The following is a 16843-nucleotide window of genomic DNA, read 5'->3' on the forward strand; positions in this document are numbered from 1 at the left end:
GTCGTGTTGGAAATAGAAAAAGTCCATTAATGTTCTTATTTTGTTTATAATACTGCAATTCATACAGAATGATGACCACTTGATATGACGAATTCAGGGAATATATATTTTTATATGAAAGCTATGAATGTGACTATCACAACTTTTTCTCATTTTTACTTTCATGTAGCAGCATTTATAGAAATGCCAAAAATGTGCCTCACTATGAGGCAGGTCTTAGTCTTAATGAGTTAGAAAATAAAAAGTATAAAGATGGAAACAGTCATATTTTTAGATGATACTGTCACATCTTTTGTTTCTTTATAGCACCTTAAACGTTAGAACTTTATGAATATTTTGAGCAAATTTATTAGAGTCTCATCACAACAGACTTTAAAGGCAGCATGTCTGGGCTATATCAATCCTTCATTAGGATTAGAAAATCTGGTCTTGATACTATAAAGAATTTATTTGCAATGAGGTTTGTGAGTAGGTATTTGTTGAAATTAAAATCACCAGATTAAATGAACGCACTGTCAAATCTTTTTAACATAGCAACATGCTATTGGAAAAATGAACTGTTAAGCAAGTTGTTTTCCCATTTAAAAGTATCTGTGAATATTAATATATGATTTGCATGTGTAAATCTAAAGTAAAATACAGCAATCTAAGGGTTTATGTTCCTTTTTCATTAAAAGACAATGTAATGCATTTTTTTGTTACACAGATCAACTAAAGTGTCTTATTGAGAAATTTACTTGTGGTTGCATGTCTGCTTTTAAAAAAGGCTTTTTGTTGTCACTTTCTTTTTCTTAGCATAAGCCAGAGTCTGTATTTGCTCTGTTTGTAGTATATTTTCATCTGAAATACTGATACCAGTAACTTGTTAATAGTACAGGTGAGAAAGGGAAGAATTCCTAATAAACTGCAAATATTTTTAGGTGCATGGGGTTTGATTTTTGATCTTTAATGAAATGTTTAAACCTATTTCCAGTCCCATATTTGCACTTAATTTCACAGAAATTTCTTATTGGGATATGCTATGTCCTCAACAAATGTCATAAAATGAAAATGTTAAAAATCTCAGTTAAGAGTATTTTATGCTGTTTTTTGACCATTTTAGTGTCGTGAAGATTTCATTTTGAAGTTATAATTTTCTCTGGTGGGGTTAATTTCTGTTAGCACTTGAGATTGTACCATCAGCCTTCTTTCATAATGGAATCCCTTTTCTGGTTGAGTATTTGATTTGAACATATACTTGCCTTTTTTTAAGTGCTTGGCCTAAATTTATTGTAACTGCATGAAATAAGCATTTGTTTAAAATTTAATATTCTTGTAAAAATCTCTGAAATGTATGCAGAATTTCAATCATAACTAAATGTACTATCATTACCCTATTTATGATTTTCAATCAGCTTTCCACAAGTGACTTCTTCATAATGTAATTGAAATCAAATTGAAGATCTTACTGGTAAAAGTGATGTGATTTTATTCAACAAAAGGACTAAGACAAAGTGGTGCCCAACTGTAGCCCAGGAGTGTTAATGTAATCTTAAAATCTTGTCTATTCTAGCTTGCTAACATAGCCAGTTTCCTAAGCGTGAACTAGATAGCTAGTCTTATTGTTTATACTATAATGTTCATATTTTGCTTCAAAACCCAATATATTATTTTGCAGTAATGTGTAAAATTGCTAAATAACTGATCTTATGGAAATGCTTTTGGTGACAGTTTCTCCACATCTAAAAGCAAAATGTTTCTAGCAACAGATTTGTGATTTTTTTCTAATCTCAAGAGGCTTCCCCGACCCCATATTAGTACTTAACTTTGTGACTATTTATTGATAGGGTTCCAGAATGTAAGCAAATGCCCTCTAGTTTCAGCACAACTGAATGTAGGTAAATGGATTTTTTTTCCGTTGCAATATTGTATATTTTCACTTAAGCTATGGTATAGTGTCACTTCTCTCCTGCATGGATTAGTGCTGTTAAATAATGAAAGATGAGAACCAATTCAAAAATAATTACATACGTTTCTTATTAATGAAAGGCTATTTAAAACGAAATTTTGTACCAGAGATGGCCAAGTTTTAAAAAAGAAGCAACTATTTTTGCATTCTCATGAAATCTTTCAGATCATCAGCTTTTGAAATGTGAATTCCTATTGCCAGAGTAAAGGCTCATTTTTACAACACCGCGAAGCACTGTATTTTTTCCTGCCCGTCCATCCGCCCTCTGTCCACTGTCCCGAGGACGCGCCGGGCCGGGCCGGCACCTACCTGGGGCGGTCGCGGTTTGAAGCCGGGTTCTTAATAAACCAAAGCTCACCCTGTCACTCCTAACGGAGAAGAAAACGGAAACGGAGTTAAGGAAGGAAAGGTAACCGGGCTGGCCTCTTCCCGGAGCTGTAAGGACTGGGCCGGGGACGGTCGAGCCCCTTGTCGGCCTGGTCCGTTACCTGCGGGGACGGGAGACCCCGCCCCCCGGCTCGCCTCTCTGGCCTGCAGTCACCCGATTTTTCGGCGGCCCCACCGGGCTCGGGCTGCGAAAGAAAAAGGTCCTGGATTTGCACCGCCGCAAGGACTCGGGGCGCATGCGCGGGGGTGGTGCAGGGGGTGTGGCGGTGCTGTGGGGGCGGGGGGCAGGGGGTGGCGGTGCTCTCGGGCGCGTGCGCGGGGCGCGTGCGCGGTTCAGTGGCACCGCAGTTAGGCTGGGAAAGAGTAAGGGAGAGCATGGCGGCCACGTTTTTCGGGGAGGTGGTGAGGACGCCGTGCCGAGCCGGGACGGAGGAGGAGGAGGAGGAAGAAGAGAGGAATAGGGAGACGCCCGAGGATAGGGAGGTCCGGCGACAGCTGGCGCGGAAGAGGTGAGGTCCTGGGGCATCGGAGCGGACGCGCAGGCCTTCAGGTTGCGGCTAGTCCGCCCTCCCCCAAGCCCCCTGCTTTGGGGGCCAAGACGGCTGCGGGGGTGCCGGGTGGAGGCGGCCCGCGGGCTCGGTGCTCGGTGGGGCGTCGGCTCCTGCCGTCTTCAAAGGCTTCCTTCAGCGTTGGTGCCGGTGGTTTCCTGCGGGCGTGATCCGTTCTCCAGCGCTGCGGGGCTGTCTTCCTCCCTCAAGTCTGTCGTGCGTTTGGTTCATGGATATAAGACAACTCTTAAAAACTGTATTCTCCGCCGCACTTCTTGGTTAGCATCGTGTGTCAGCAGCATATGGATATGTCCTTTTTTTAAAAAGTGTTATTTCCAAACACATAGACATTAGAGAAAACAGTAAAATGGCACGTTAAGCCCCTCCAGTCACATAAATTCAACAGGAAAATTTTGCCACATTTTATCTCTCTCCACCCTTTGGTGGGTCCCAGTCTCCGTGGCCTTTCACCTCTACAGCTTTCAGAATGCGTATCAAAAGATACAGGTATTTTCTTACATATTAACTTTTTGGATACAGTGTAATATAGCCAGTCCATGGTCAGAGTTATCCAGTTGTCTCAGACACGACATTTTACAGTGGGTTTGAGGAAGTCAGAACCCTGGCAAGGCACACACCTTAGATTTAGACGTTTTATCTCTTGAACTTCCATGCATTTAGAGCAGTTTCCTCGCCGCCCCCAACTCTCTCACCCGCTTCGAGAGACCGATTGTCCTGTGGGATGTCCCACCCTCTGGACTGGCCTGATTGCTTCCTCTTGGTGTCCTTTATTCAGGTGTGTGTCTGTCACATGCATTTCCTGTAAAGGGAAGTTCCTTCTAAGAGGCTTGGTCAGTGTTGTGCTGCAAGAAAGCCTCAGAGGTGGTGCTTGCCGTTTCTCACCACACACTATGCCTAGTTGTCCACTGTTTGGGTTGCTAAGACAGATTGATCTGTGGATCAACTGGACAGCCTGATCTCTCTGCTACAGTTCTCCATAAACTGGGCAACAAACGGTTTTACCTATGAATTATTGTTGCTTGAATCCGTTGCTTCCTTAAAATGATAATTATGTTCTTTATAGAATTAAAGTTTGCATTCTACTTAATACAAAATCATACCTGTGGTAACCTTTTTGTCACAGTATGATACTAATTACATTTAAATTATGTGGAGTACAGGAAAGCCTGGGGTGGGATACAGTTCATAGGGTCACAAAGAGTCAGACACAACTGAGCGACTGAACAACAACATTTAAATTGCTTTTCTTTCATTTTTTTGTTTCTCTTGTTAGGGAGGTGCGGCTCTTTCGAAGACAGACAAAAACAACGTTGGAAGTTTCTCTGCTGGAAAAACATCCTTGCTCCAAGTTTATAATTGCAATAGGGAATAATGCAGTAGGTAAGTGGAAGTGCATTAGACTACACGCTTTGTTGAAAGAGCAGAAGCTGAAGTTACTTCTTTCCATCATAACAGATTTCAGATGGATATTACTTTTTTAGAAGAAGTTATAGCAGAATAACTGTCTGAATGAAATCCGTCCCTGCTCATGTGGCGCTTTTTGAGAAACTTGAAAACTAAGATTTAAGGGAAATATTCTTGGCTTTAGGAACTTATGATTTCAAGGAAACCCCGTTTCTAGTATCCAGGTTTTCTTGGGCTTCTGGACCTGTTGTGGCCCAGCTGGCCAGGGGGTCAGCAGTCCCTTGTTACAGTGGGTCTTTGTATGTTTGTGAGTTAACTGACTCCTTTAAAATCATAAGGAGAACTCTAGCAATATAAGGTTTATATATATATGAATTCATTTGATAGATTAAAGTCGGAACAGTGCAGAGTTCAGCTGGAATAATGAATACACACACAAAAGTACACAAACCTGTATCATTTTAGGGAGTTCATAGGCCCAGAGGAGAGCCTTGGGGAACTCAGTGAAAATTCCTTGCCCTGTAAGGTACCCCTAGTGCCTTCGCACAGAGTCGGACACGACTGAAGCGACTTAGCAGCAGCAGCAGTGCCTGTAGAACAGTACATGGTAAATAATAGCTGACTCACTTATTTACAGTTCTCCTGGCCTAAAATTTTCCAGAAGGTTGTTACAGTGTGAGACTTTGGTGAGACCTGTCAGTAAACCTGTCTTCCTGATTCCTGGCTCCAGTATCCTCTAAACTCAGGGCATGGCCTCTAACTTCTTGAGGCCTCAGTTTCTTTTTCTGCACAATGATGATGTGTATAAGGTTGATGCTCTCAATGGCTCTTTAGCACTAGGATTCTCAACTTGAATTTATTTATTTTTTATGATTTTAAAAAATTCATTTATTTTAAATTGGAGGATAATTGCTTTACCGTGTTGTGTTGGTTTCTGCCAAACAACAATATGAATCAGCCGTAGATACTGAATTTGTTTTTTATTGAATAGAAAATACAACTTGTGGAGCCCAGCACTAACCGATGTGCCTTGTTTTTCACAGCGTTTTTGTCATCATTTGTCATGAATTCAGGAGCCTGGGAAGAAGTCGGTTGTGCTAAACTCTGGAATGAATGGTGTAGGACAACGGACACTGCACACCTGTCCCCCACAGAGGCTTTTTGTGTGTTTTATCACCTGAAATCGAATCCTTCGGTATGTGGCGCCTGGCTTGGGTGTATAAGTGGGAGTTATTTAGGCGTCATTTATGTAGTGTTCATTTGAATTCCACATTCCTTTATATCTACTTTTGGGCTGAGGGATTCTGCCTGTTGGCAGTGGTAGTAATCATTTTTCTGCTTGTATAATATCAATGTGGCAAATACAGTGTGTTGGTAAACTTCTGAAGAAATTCTGAAGTAACTTTTTTAGAAACAAACCATAACATTAGATACTTAAACCTTGCCCTCATTCAGAAAATGATTTAAGCTGGCAGATCTAAATGGGAAAATGCATACACGCTGTGGAAGCAGGGGTTCTGCTTTGTTGCCCTAAACCTACCTGGCATTTAGCTTTAAACCCATTCCTATAGACTGGACACTCAGTTAACACTGAGCAGATGAGTGCTTTATGCACTCTGAATGCAATTCTGTTGACACTGAGCTTTCATCCTTGCCTAATTCATCCTGATTTTTTTTTTGGCTGTGCTGCTGCATGGCCTGAGGGATCTTGGTTCCCCCTGACCAGGGATGGAACGTGGTCCCCCTGCAGTGGAAGTGTGAAGTCTTAACTGCTGGACCCCTAGAGAATTCCTAATTCATCCTGATTTGTTAAGCTGTAAAACATGCTCTGCAGCTGACGCCTAGTGATTTTATTGGATCGCATTTGTCCTAGTCCTGTTCTTGGGTCCTGGGCTTCCCAGGTGGCTCCATAGTAAACAAGGCAGGAGACGCAGGTTCGATCCCTGAGTCAGGAAGATGCCCTGGAGGAGGAAATGACTACCCACTCCAGTCTTCTTGTCTGGGAAATCCCATGGACAGAGGAGCCTGGCGGGCTACAGTACATAGGGTTGCAGAGAGTTGGACACGACTGAGCAACTGAGCACATCTTCTGTCCTTGGGACCATTCCGAAAAAGCAGCACAGTTGGGGAGACACGTTAGGCTGGTGAGGCGGCCCCGCGGGTGATGCCTGTCTGCCCACCTGCTTGTTGACAGAGTGCTCTTCCACTGGTGCTGGACGCTTGAACGGAGGCCAGGGGCAGGGGCTCAGACAGTAGAAGACATCAGTAACTGTAATACTATAAGGTTAGCCTTGAAAATGATAAAATTTGATTTTATAATATTTACAGTTTGTTTCTGTAACATGTAATCCAACGTTATTAAAATGTTACATAAGGGTTTTTGTAAGCACCCAATATTTATGGGGCATAAATAGTAAGGGAACTAAGCATGTTCTTCATCTGGTCCTTAGTGGAAAGTTTTCGCTGTAGAATACGTCTTGGGGGTCAAGCAGGAGAACTTTCTGTTACTGTGTTTAGGTTTACCATTGGTTTGTTGGGTGTCTTGACTATTCAGACCCTGTGTGTATAACTAATTATGTATCTAGTCTTGTTCTTCTCCCTAACCTTGGGGCCCCTTTTTGTCCTCTTGTGCTTAATTTTTTTTTTTTTTGGCTGTGCTATATTGCATGTGGGATCTCAGTTCCCCAGCCAGGGATTGAACCCGTGGCCCCTGCAGTCTAACTGGGCTGCTGGGAAGGTCCCTGTGCTTCATGTTTTCCCACTTGCATCATTAGGTGTTAATGTTTCTGGCAATATTTGGACACGGTTGATTTTTATGGATACTATCGTTCCACGAGCATTGATGATCAATCATCTTACCCTCTGACACCTCTGTGTGGCAGGTTTTCAGTTTGAGCACGTGGCTTCTAGACTACCGCCACCTTCCAGACATCAGCCCCATCCTTGCGTACTGCTGGCCTGAGATGTGGCTGGACTGTTACCCTTGACTCTCACAGCACTTGATGTTTTTGTGGTTTTTTTGTTGTTGTTTTTTGAGTTTGGTCTTCACAGTGTGTGACCCCGAGAAGGGCAGCAGGCCTGGTGTTCTCCCCAGTTTTGTAAAGAGGACTCTGGTGGTGTTTACTGACAGCATCTTCAGCATCTCCTTGGCCAGCCCTCACGGTTGTGCTGTCAGTGTGCACTTTCTTCTGATACTACTTGCCAGTAGTGGCTTGATCCTTAAAATTTTAAACTTTAAAGAAAAATGAATAAGCCGGTACAAGATTAAGCAAACCAGATGTTATCCAAGGGTTGTTTTGGGATTCACATGATGCATATGTGATGACAGCGTGGGGTGTGTGTAACGCTTGCTTGACCTGACGGGAAACACGGAATTTGATTTCAGGTCATGCTCTGCCAGTGCAGTTGCTACGTGGCCGAAGATCAGCAATATCAGTGGCTGGAAAAGGTGAGAGAGTCTCATCTGGGGTTGCTACTGTATCAGGGTTCAGTGTCTTTACATGTAAGCCTGGGTAGTCAGATGTTGACGTAGGGCAAGTATTTGCTTTTTCCCTTAGAAATATTATAGGAGTTTTAGAACATGAAGAATAAAAGAACACAAGCAAATGTAACCAGCATGTGCTGAAGATCATGGGTCATGAAAATGTAACACATTTTTGAACAAGTTACCCACGTGAGGCAGAGCAGGGCACAGCCACGGGTGAGAACCAGCCATGGTGCCCAGGCTGCCTGGAAACGTGGGGCCGCGAGGTGGGAGGCCTCTGTGAACTGGTCTCACAACCTGGGTTCACGGGGCTGGCGCGAAGCCGCCACTCACACCAGAGCTGCAGCCATATTTCTTAGCATTAGGATGGATCAACTGAGTCTTCATTTTGTGGGAGAATAGAGCAATTGTATGTGCCCAGTAAAAAATTTTTCAGTGAAGAATTTAACTAGGAGATCCAACCAGTCCATCCTAAAGGAAGTCAGTCCTGAATATTCATGGTGTCGCAAAGAGTCGGACACGACTAAGTGACTGAACTCAACTGATTCATTGGAAGGACTGATGCTGAAGCTGAAACTCCAATATTTTCACAACCTGGTGCGCAAAATTGACTCATTGGAAAAGATTGAAGACGGGAGGAGAAGGGGCTGACAGAGGATGAGATGGTTGGATGGCGTCACTGACTCAATGGCCGTGAGTTTGAATAAACTCTGGGAGTTGGTGATGGACAGGGAGGCCTGGCGTGCTGCAGTCCATGGGGTCGCAAAGAGTCAGACACGACTGAGCAACTGAACTGAACAATTTTAGGGAATAATCATAATTTTCTTAGTTGTGTATTATTTTTTAATGAAATAAACCTTTTCAATACATCTTATAAATGTTTCAGTTTAAAAGTTAGGCTAAATATAGATATATATTTATTTATTATATATATTTAATGTCAGTTAAATATAGATATAATTAAGTTCATTAGAAATAAGTTTTGTGCACACCTGTTTTAAACTAGATTGGCATACTTAAAATGCACTTTATAATTTTTGGTAGCTGTTTTGATTAAAGGAGAGATTCTCTGATATGGTCTATGAATGTTCTGATGGCTGTATATATCATTTTATTTTATGTCCCTATGTGTATTTTGTAGAGACAGAGTCCATAACTTTGAATAGATCTCAGAAGAGTAGAAAACTGCTGTATTAATTTATATTATTAATTTATGTATGATGTTTTGTACTGTGGAATAGCTTTTCTCTCTCTGACTTGAGAAAATGTAAAGTTATGCATTTCCAAAACAAAGTATTCCAAAACATAAGTATTCAGAGAGGATGATAAATCAGGCCTTGTGAATAATGTTATATTTCTTAAATGGAACATTGCTTATAAATGTATATGATGTTAAGTTCTGTGTTTATTTATAAAGCTATGCTATAATTAAAAGTCTTACAAATCATTTACAGCACATAACCTAAAATCTTCAGTTCTCTTGCTATTTGAAATAGCCATTTTCTTTCTTTTCTTCATAAAATATTTTCAGAACAGGTGCAGAGATCTAAAATCTGCTCTTATTTTTCCCCTTGAAGATAGCCTCTTCCCTTTTCTTATGTTATCAGAGATTTTAAAAGCTGAAAGAGTCCTTAGAAATCCATGAAGTACCAACTTAGGTGGACATTGAGGCCTTGAGCAGTTGAAACTTGATTTATAAAGGAAATACACTTAAAGGTGAATTTAAGAATCATTTGCACTGATGTAACACTGTTATGAGTGCAACTTGCAAGTGATGTTCTTAGAAGCATCCTCAGTACAGTGCTCTTGAACCCATCATTCCATGCATTAAGGAGAGGACCGCTTCCTGTTGCTAATACAACACTAGTCTAAATGGAGCGTTCTTAGAGGTTCAGTTCAGTTCAGTTCAGTCGCTCAGTCGTGTCCGACTCTTTGTGACCCCATGAATCGCAGCATGCCAGGCCTCCCTGTCCATCACCAACTCCCGGAGTTTACTCAAACTCATGTCCATCGAGGTAGGATCTTAATTATGTCACTTTCTCCAGCAAAGAATGGGTGTCACTTCCATTCAGTGTAACATTGTTCTCAACACCGATGGCAAGTAGTGCTCTTAGAAACTGAACAAACACTGGAACAAAACAAAAAAAATTGCCTACAGGCATCGTCGGCGGATGGCGGGGAGGGCGTAAATGAACAGGTGCTTGTAGTTGAGTGACTCCCTTACCTGTGATGGTGTCCCTGGCTGTTATAGCAGCTGCTCTGCCTCCTTTGTTCCTGTCTTCTCTGACTTCAGATCACACCTCCCTCTGTCCTTAGTTCACAGGTGGGGGAAGTGACTTGGAGAAGGTCACCTGGCTAGAAAGTGACAGAATTAAGATCAGTCCCACCCCAGTGAGGGGATAGCAGAGCGGGGGCTCTGTTTTCCATTGACACGTCCAGCCCTTCAGAGCATACGTATACACTGTTATATGAATGGTGTTAGGTAAATAGCTTGAGGGATATTTCTGTTCTGTCACAAAATATGTATCTATTTTAATTTGAAATCAATTTTGTGTTAGGTTTTTGGCTCTTGTCCAAGGAAGAATATGCAAGTCACTATTCTCACATGTCGCCATGTTACTGACTATAAAACTTCAGAATCTACCAGCAGCCTTCATACTCCTTTCCTGAAAGCTCTAAAAACTCAGAATTTCAAAGAGCCTCCTTTTTGTTCACTGCTAGAACAACCAAATATTGTCCACGACCTTCCTGCAGCAGGTAGTATCGCAGTTCATGCCATTCACTTCTATTCTTGTTACTGCTTTTTTCATAGTTGTTGCTAGGACAAGTAGAGATCTTTTTGAGGTGTTAATGGTGATTGATACCAGTGTGTTGGTGTTAGTCCTCAGTATCCGTAGTTGCAGGTATGTTACATTTTGTAGCTTCCCTGATGGCTCAGCAGTAAAGAACCTGTCTGCCAGTACAGGAGAAGTGGGTTCGATCCCTGAGTGGGGAAGATTCTCTGGAGGAGGGCATGGCAGCCCACTCCAGTATTCTTGCATTTAGATCTCCATAGACAGAGGAGCCTGGCAGATTGCAGTACATGGGGTCACAAAGAGTCAGACATGACGAGCAGCTGAGCACGCATGCATGTTATATTTGGTTTCAGTGTTTAAACTTTGCAGACACACATTCATTGTATGAGAGCAGCTCTGAGTTCTTAGCTCTTAACTCAGAGCTGCCATTTCTTTCTAGCATTGATAACTTATCCTGCAAACCAGTGTTAGATGTCATTTGTTCATGCATGAAAAGTTGGCAAAGTGTGTTTTAATTGTTAGAATAGAAGCTTCAGATATTGAATTTTGGTAGTTACTTTAATAGTTTATTTTTTATTCATACTACCAATTATACCCTAACATATCAAATTTTGATTCTCACTTTTTAGTGGTTAATATGTTATATAATTCACTTATTTGTTCATAAATAGAAGTTTTTTTTAAACTTTAAACGTTAAGTTTATTAGAACAAATGGCTAAATGTTTTATATTATGCATTATATATTTATTATTTGCATTTAATTTACTTCAGTGCAGTTAACAAAATTATAATCTTGTATTTTACTTGTAAAGCAAAGATAACTTAGGAAAGTAAATTGTCTTTGAAAGAAAATATGCGTTATAATTGATTCAAAATGGCTATAAATGATGAAAAGAGGCAACAGAGACGACTATTTTAAAAGCAGCCTTTATGAGGTAGAGGTGTTGCACTTTAAAATTGTGTAACAGAAAACCTAAGTGATTTTGTTCTTGTCTATTCATAGTTCTGAGTTACTGTCAAGTGTGGAGAATCCCTGCAGTTCTGTACTTGTGTTACACTGATGTGATGAAATTAGACCTGATCACAATCGAAGCTTTTAAGCCTGTACTTTCTTCCAAAAGTTTAAAGTGTTTGGTTAAGGTAAGGCTTTATTTTATTGACTTAATAATGAGCTTGGTAGCGAACATAAATGTGGTATTGAATGTGAAACCTAAGTAGCAAATAGAGATCTTTTTCACCCCAAGTAAAGAGAAAGCTGCTGGTCTGGGAGTTTGCATATGATTATCACATGTTCTTCTAGATACACTTCTGAAACCCCAAGAATATTTTGTTCATGTTTGTCAGGATAGGCCAGTGCTTTAAATCCCAGATGTCTGTGTGGGAAGATGGTTTCACTCTTCAAGAAGTTTCTGTAACTTATTAATTTGGAAGGTGTAATTTTTTTTTTTACATTAATTAATTAATTTTCGGCTGTGCTGGGTCTTTGTTGCTGTCGATGGGCTTTGTCTACTTGCGGCAAGTTGGGACTGCAGTTTGTTCCCGTGCTCGGGCTCCTCCTTGCTGAGGTTTCTCTTATCATGGAACATGGGCTCTAGAGCGCAGGCTCCATAGTTGTGGTGTACAGGCTTCCTTGCTCCGTGGCATGTTGGGTCTTCCCCGACCAGGGATTGAACCCACGTCCCACGCGTTAACAGTTAAGATTTTTATCCACTGTGCCACCGGGGAAGTTCCTGCAAAGTATAATTTTTGAGAAGGCATTTTGGAGCATAGTATGGATCAAATTATCATAACGTTTATTGACTTAATTTTGCATTGGGACTAGATGGGCTAAATCTGTTCCCTGTTCTAAGTTTGGAGGTACCTGTGGGCTCTTTTCCCAGAAAAATACATATCCGCATGTACAGAAAGGTTTTGCCAGTAATTTCAGGTAGTCTAGGGACTCCCATCTTCTCCCTAAGAGATGTGCTGACAGTATGGACTCTTGTTGAAGAACTTCTTCTTTAAGGGGATGAGATAATAACAGCATTGTTCCAGGTTGAAAGCCTTGTTTTATTCTAGGATGGCCATTAGGAGTAGGGCAGCTTCCTTTGTAATTTCTGTTGGCATCAGCTAATTTCATAGGTTTCGTAAATTAGACTGTCACCTACGTGGGAGCGTTTTCTCTTGTGGTAGCCCCAGTACGTCATGAGTCTGATGTGTCAAAGGCCCTCAGGCATTTACTGAATTAGTAAGAGTGAAGTCCTAACTTAGTATAATTGAAGTATATCTTTCAGCTTACCTGGAGTCATGGATAACCTCTCAGGCAAGTTATTTTGTATTTAGCATCCCTTTCTGAGGATGTGGTAACTAGTGGCATTGCCTGCGTCTGTGATAACCTGATCAACTCTTCCCACTTCATTGAGGGCAGGGGCCGTGGCCACTGTCTTCACTCTGGGCACTGCCACCCAAGCATCTTCACCACAGACATCATGGCCATGAGCTCGTTCATGCAGATGTTGCCACCATGTACTGAATTGTCTGAGAGGCAGTTTTGCCATGAGAGATAAAATAATGAAAAAATAAAAGAGGGACATTAAAAAGGACATAGTGAAACAAGAGAAATGAATAACAAACTTAGACTTTATTATGAAGCACGAAATACTTGAATACATTTAAAATGTATCTACCTCCTGGCAGTGCTGTGCAAAGCACGGGTTCTGGGGGTTGTACTTAAGCACTAGTCTGCTCGGTTGTACGTCCACGTGAACATAGTGTGTGTGTAGGTAGTACAGACGTATAGGCTTGTTGATTTGTTTCCCTTTCAGCATTGCACCTCGTCTTTTTCACCAGAATTTCTCCCTTTATTAAGACAGGTGTCAGTTTCCAAGCCTGGGATGTGGATGTGTGACCTGAGCCTGCTATTATCTGGTGAAGCCTGTTCTGCACTGTCTGTTCTTGGCCCGTTCTCACAGGTCCATTGGTGGACATTCTAAATTCTGTGGGAAGCGTGGACCCGACTCTGCACCTGCAGATCACCAAAGGCTTTGCACTGATGTGCTCTTTTCTGTATAGCGTGCAATCTGGCTTCATGCTCCCGTGTTTCACACTTCCCCTTGGCTTTTTTTTTTTTTTAATTTTAAATTTATTATTTTTTTTATTGAAGGATAATTGCTTTACAGAATTTTGTTTTCTGTCAAACCTCAACATGGATCAGCCATAGGTATACATATATCCCCTCCCTTTGGAGCCTCCCTCCCGTCTCCCTCCCATCCCAGCCCTCTAGGTTGATACAGAGTCCCTGTTTGAGTTTCCTGAGCCATACAGCAAATTCCGGCTGGCTGTCTGTTTCACATATGGTCCCCTGAGTTTTGTCACCGTGTTTTCTATCATGTCGGTGTCCGTAGTTGTCAGAGTCCCCTGTTTTAAGACGCCGGGTGTCCTTGTCACCTTGCATACCATTGTGAGGGCTGAGACTTAAGTGACAAATGAGAGTCCTTCATCGGCAGCAAAGTCCAGACTGTCAGCCAGTTATTCCGTCTTTTATGGCAAATTGCCTCGCAGCCGTCAGCTCTGCGGTGAGAGTGGTGAAGGGCCAGAAGCAGAGCCGTCCAGATGCTTCCATGAAGGGGCTGCACGGGCTCTGTGATGCTGGTCAGTGCTCAGGGCTCCAGTGACCCAGAATATTCTGTACTTGTTCTGAGACTTGTAAACCATTTGTCATGTAGAGTTTAAGTCAACTTTAAGTGTCTAAAAACATCCTTTGTAGGGGAAATGTAGTTAACTTCTCTTTACCTTTTCATTTCTTGCTGTAAACATGATGACTTATGGGAGGATGAAGGGGCTTTTTGAAGAACACTGTCTTCTTAGTGACTGAATACAGTCGTCCTGGCTTAGGTCAGAGCTTCTGTTCTTGAAGTGGTATTTGGTCAACAAGATGGAGTTCAAGTTGGGAACAAGATGGAATTCTCTTGCGTCCCTGCTGTGTGGACCACATGGTGCTGGGTGGTCCATGGCCTGGAGGTGGCACAGGTGGTTGCTGTGCCAGGTGCCAGCTGCCAGCCAGGGTGGGCAGGGGGTGAGGTCAACCGAGGAGAGGCTCCACGGGAAGGAGCCCTTCAGCTGGACCCAAGGGATGGGCAGGTCCCGGTGGAGGAGACATGCCCAGCGAGGCAGTGTGGCGTGAAGTGGGCAGGCTCAGGTGCGTTTGAGGGGACTGGGAGGACCCTTGGTTGGGGTGCAGAGAGGACTGAGCACATGTGGAAGAGGTGACCAAAGGGCTCAAGACTCCTGGAGGCCTGGGGTCCTGTCAGAGAGCTTCAGGCAGGGTTGAAGAGGACCCACCAGATGTCCCGTCCATCAGGTGAGGCGGTGAGAGGTGGGGCCTGTCCTTTCCGGTTTCCTCTCTGCTTCTGTGTCAGTAGTAGGGCTGGCTGGGAACGTGTGCCTTGTTCTGACTAAATTCTCACTATGTTAACAACTTCTCTCCCTCCAGAACATTCCCCAGAGCACAGAGATACTGAAGAAATTGATGACAACAAATGAGATTCAGAGTAACATTTACACGTGATTCCCAAGATGGTTTTGTGCCGTGTATCACCCATCCATTCCTTTAAGGGCAGCAGCGTACCCTGTTTTGTAGTTACTTTTTTCCACGGGGGTATTATGAGAGTGTTAACAGAATAAACTTATTTTAAATTCATTGTAGTTTCTGTTCCTTGTTTATGGTGGTTCTATTCACACCTGAAATAAGCCAAATGGTTCTCTTTATCCACAAGGTGGGGGTTTTGTCTTATTTGACTATCTTAAGGTAAGATAGTTAAATTGTTAAAAAGCTACAGCTAACAAGTGTTACTAATATGGCAAAATATATACTTTGGTGCAAAAATTCTATGTGATACCTGAAAGCTGATGATCTGGTATTGGTGAGTCTTAATATGTGGAAAGGTTCTGTATTGTGAGTTCTTCAGTTTTTTTGTTTTATGGATAAAAATCGAAGTTATATACTTGCTCAAAATGAAACCAGAAAATTTGTATTTCATGACTTTCAGTAATCTCTTACGGTAGCTTCTTTCCCCACACTTGCTGGGCTATTTGCAGTGTTGCTGTTGTACTGATGTCCCCAGCTTGGCTGCGGGAGAATGTTCTCATTAGAATGTGAGGATGTGATGAGTTCCAAGGAGCCACACTGCTGCACAGGACCATTCATTAAACTGTAACCTGCATCCACGAAGATAAATTTTAAAATGGTGGAGTTGACAGAACCATACCTATCAGGCTGTTTTTAAATTCAGGGACTTTGGATTTTTCTGAGAGATTGAGAATGTATGAGCTAAAGAAGCTAGCTGAAAGGAAAATTTAAGAGCTGTGTAAAAGATGTGGAAAGAAACCAAAATTTACCCTTAGAATTAAAATTGGGATTGTGTGTCAGTAGTAGGCAGTATGTCACGTAAGTACCAGAGAAGGCAATGGCACCCCACTCCAGTACTCTTGCATGGAAAATCCCATGGACGGAGGAGCCTGGTAGGCTGCAGTCCATGGGGTCGTGAAGAGTCGGACACGACTGAGTGACTTCACTTTCACTTTTCACTTTCATTGGAGAAGGAAATGGCAACCCACTCCAGTGTTCTTGCCTGGAGAATCCCAGGGACAGGGGAGCCTGGTGGGCTGCCGTCTATGGGGTCGCACAGAGTTGGACACAACTGAAACGACTTAGCAGCAGCAGCACGTAAGTACATGTACTATTTATTGCATGTATATTACAGTATTTAATACAAACAAAGCTGTTACATTGGGAATTAAGCTGAGGTATGTCCTTTGATGCAGAAGGACAGGAATGGAAAGATGATGCAAGATGGCCTGTTCCTGGAGAAGGGACTGGACCAGAGACAGTAATTAATGACAACAGTTTCTTCCAATATGAAGACAGACTTTGAAAGACTTTCTGTAAATTGAAAGAGTCCCATCAGTGCTAAGAATGAAGACATAAAAAGCTAGATTATTGAATTTTAAGCTGAAGTGCCATGCAGTTGAGAACAAAATGCTAACTTACCTGTTTACTAGCTATAATACTACAGCCTAATACTCACACTTGAACTTGGAGACCTAATGCATTCTCTGTCAATCTTGAGTCTGCTGATTGGGCGAGTGTCCCTGATTGACTGGTCTCTCGGCTCCCACATCCATAGTCAGGTGTGTGACATGAGTTGCCGGGGCCTGGCTGATCCTGCGATGGCCTCGATTGGTGTGGTTGAGCTTTCTTCACCCATCACTCCTGTT

General features: G+C 42.2%; 1 protein-coding gene across 1 annotated transcript; it reads left to right on the plus strand.

Moving 5' to 3' along the window:
• Positions 1–2651: 2651 nt before the first annotated feature.
• On the plus strand, positions 2652–15266 carry PSMG1 (proteasome (prosome, macropain) assembly chaperone 1). Its single transcript, XM_010834959.1, has 7 exons — positions 2652–2844; positions 4178–4284; positions 5352–5503; positions 7694–7756; positions 10351–10549; positions 11592–11728; positions 15060–15266. Exons 1-7 carry the CDS (start codon positions 2711–2713, stop codon positions 15132–15134), a joined length of 867 nt encoding a protein of 288 aa, XP_010833261.1. The 5' UTR covers positions 2652–2710; the 3' UTR covers positions 15135–15266.
• The last annotated feature ends 1577 nt before the right edge of the window (positions 15267–16843 follow it).

This window comes from Bison bison, unplaced genomic scaffold, assembly GCF_000754665.1.
Source record: "Bison bison bison isolate TAMUID 2011002044 unplaced genomic scaffold, Bison_UMD1.0 scf7180017864037, whole genome shotgun sequence".
Taxonomy (NCBI): Eukaryota; Metazoa; Chordata; class Mammalia; order Artiodactyla; family Bovidae; genus Bison; species Bison bison.

Coding starts and splice junctions, on each gene's coding strand:
- PSMG1 (XM_010834959.1), top strand. CDS start 2,711: ATGGCGGCCACGTTTTTCGGGGAGGTGGTGAGGACGCCGTGCCGAGCC. Junction 5,504..7,693: donor ACCTGAAATCGAATCCTTCG/GTATGTGGCGCC, acceptor ATTTGATTTCAG/GTCATGCTCTGCCAGTGCAG. Junction 10,550..11,591: donor CCACGACCTTCCTGCAGCAG/GTAGTATCGCAG, acceptor GTCTATTCATAG/TTCTGAGTTACTGTCAAGTG.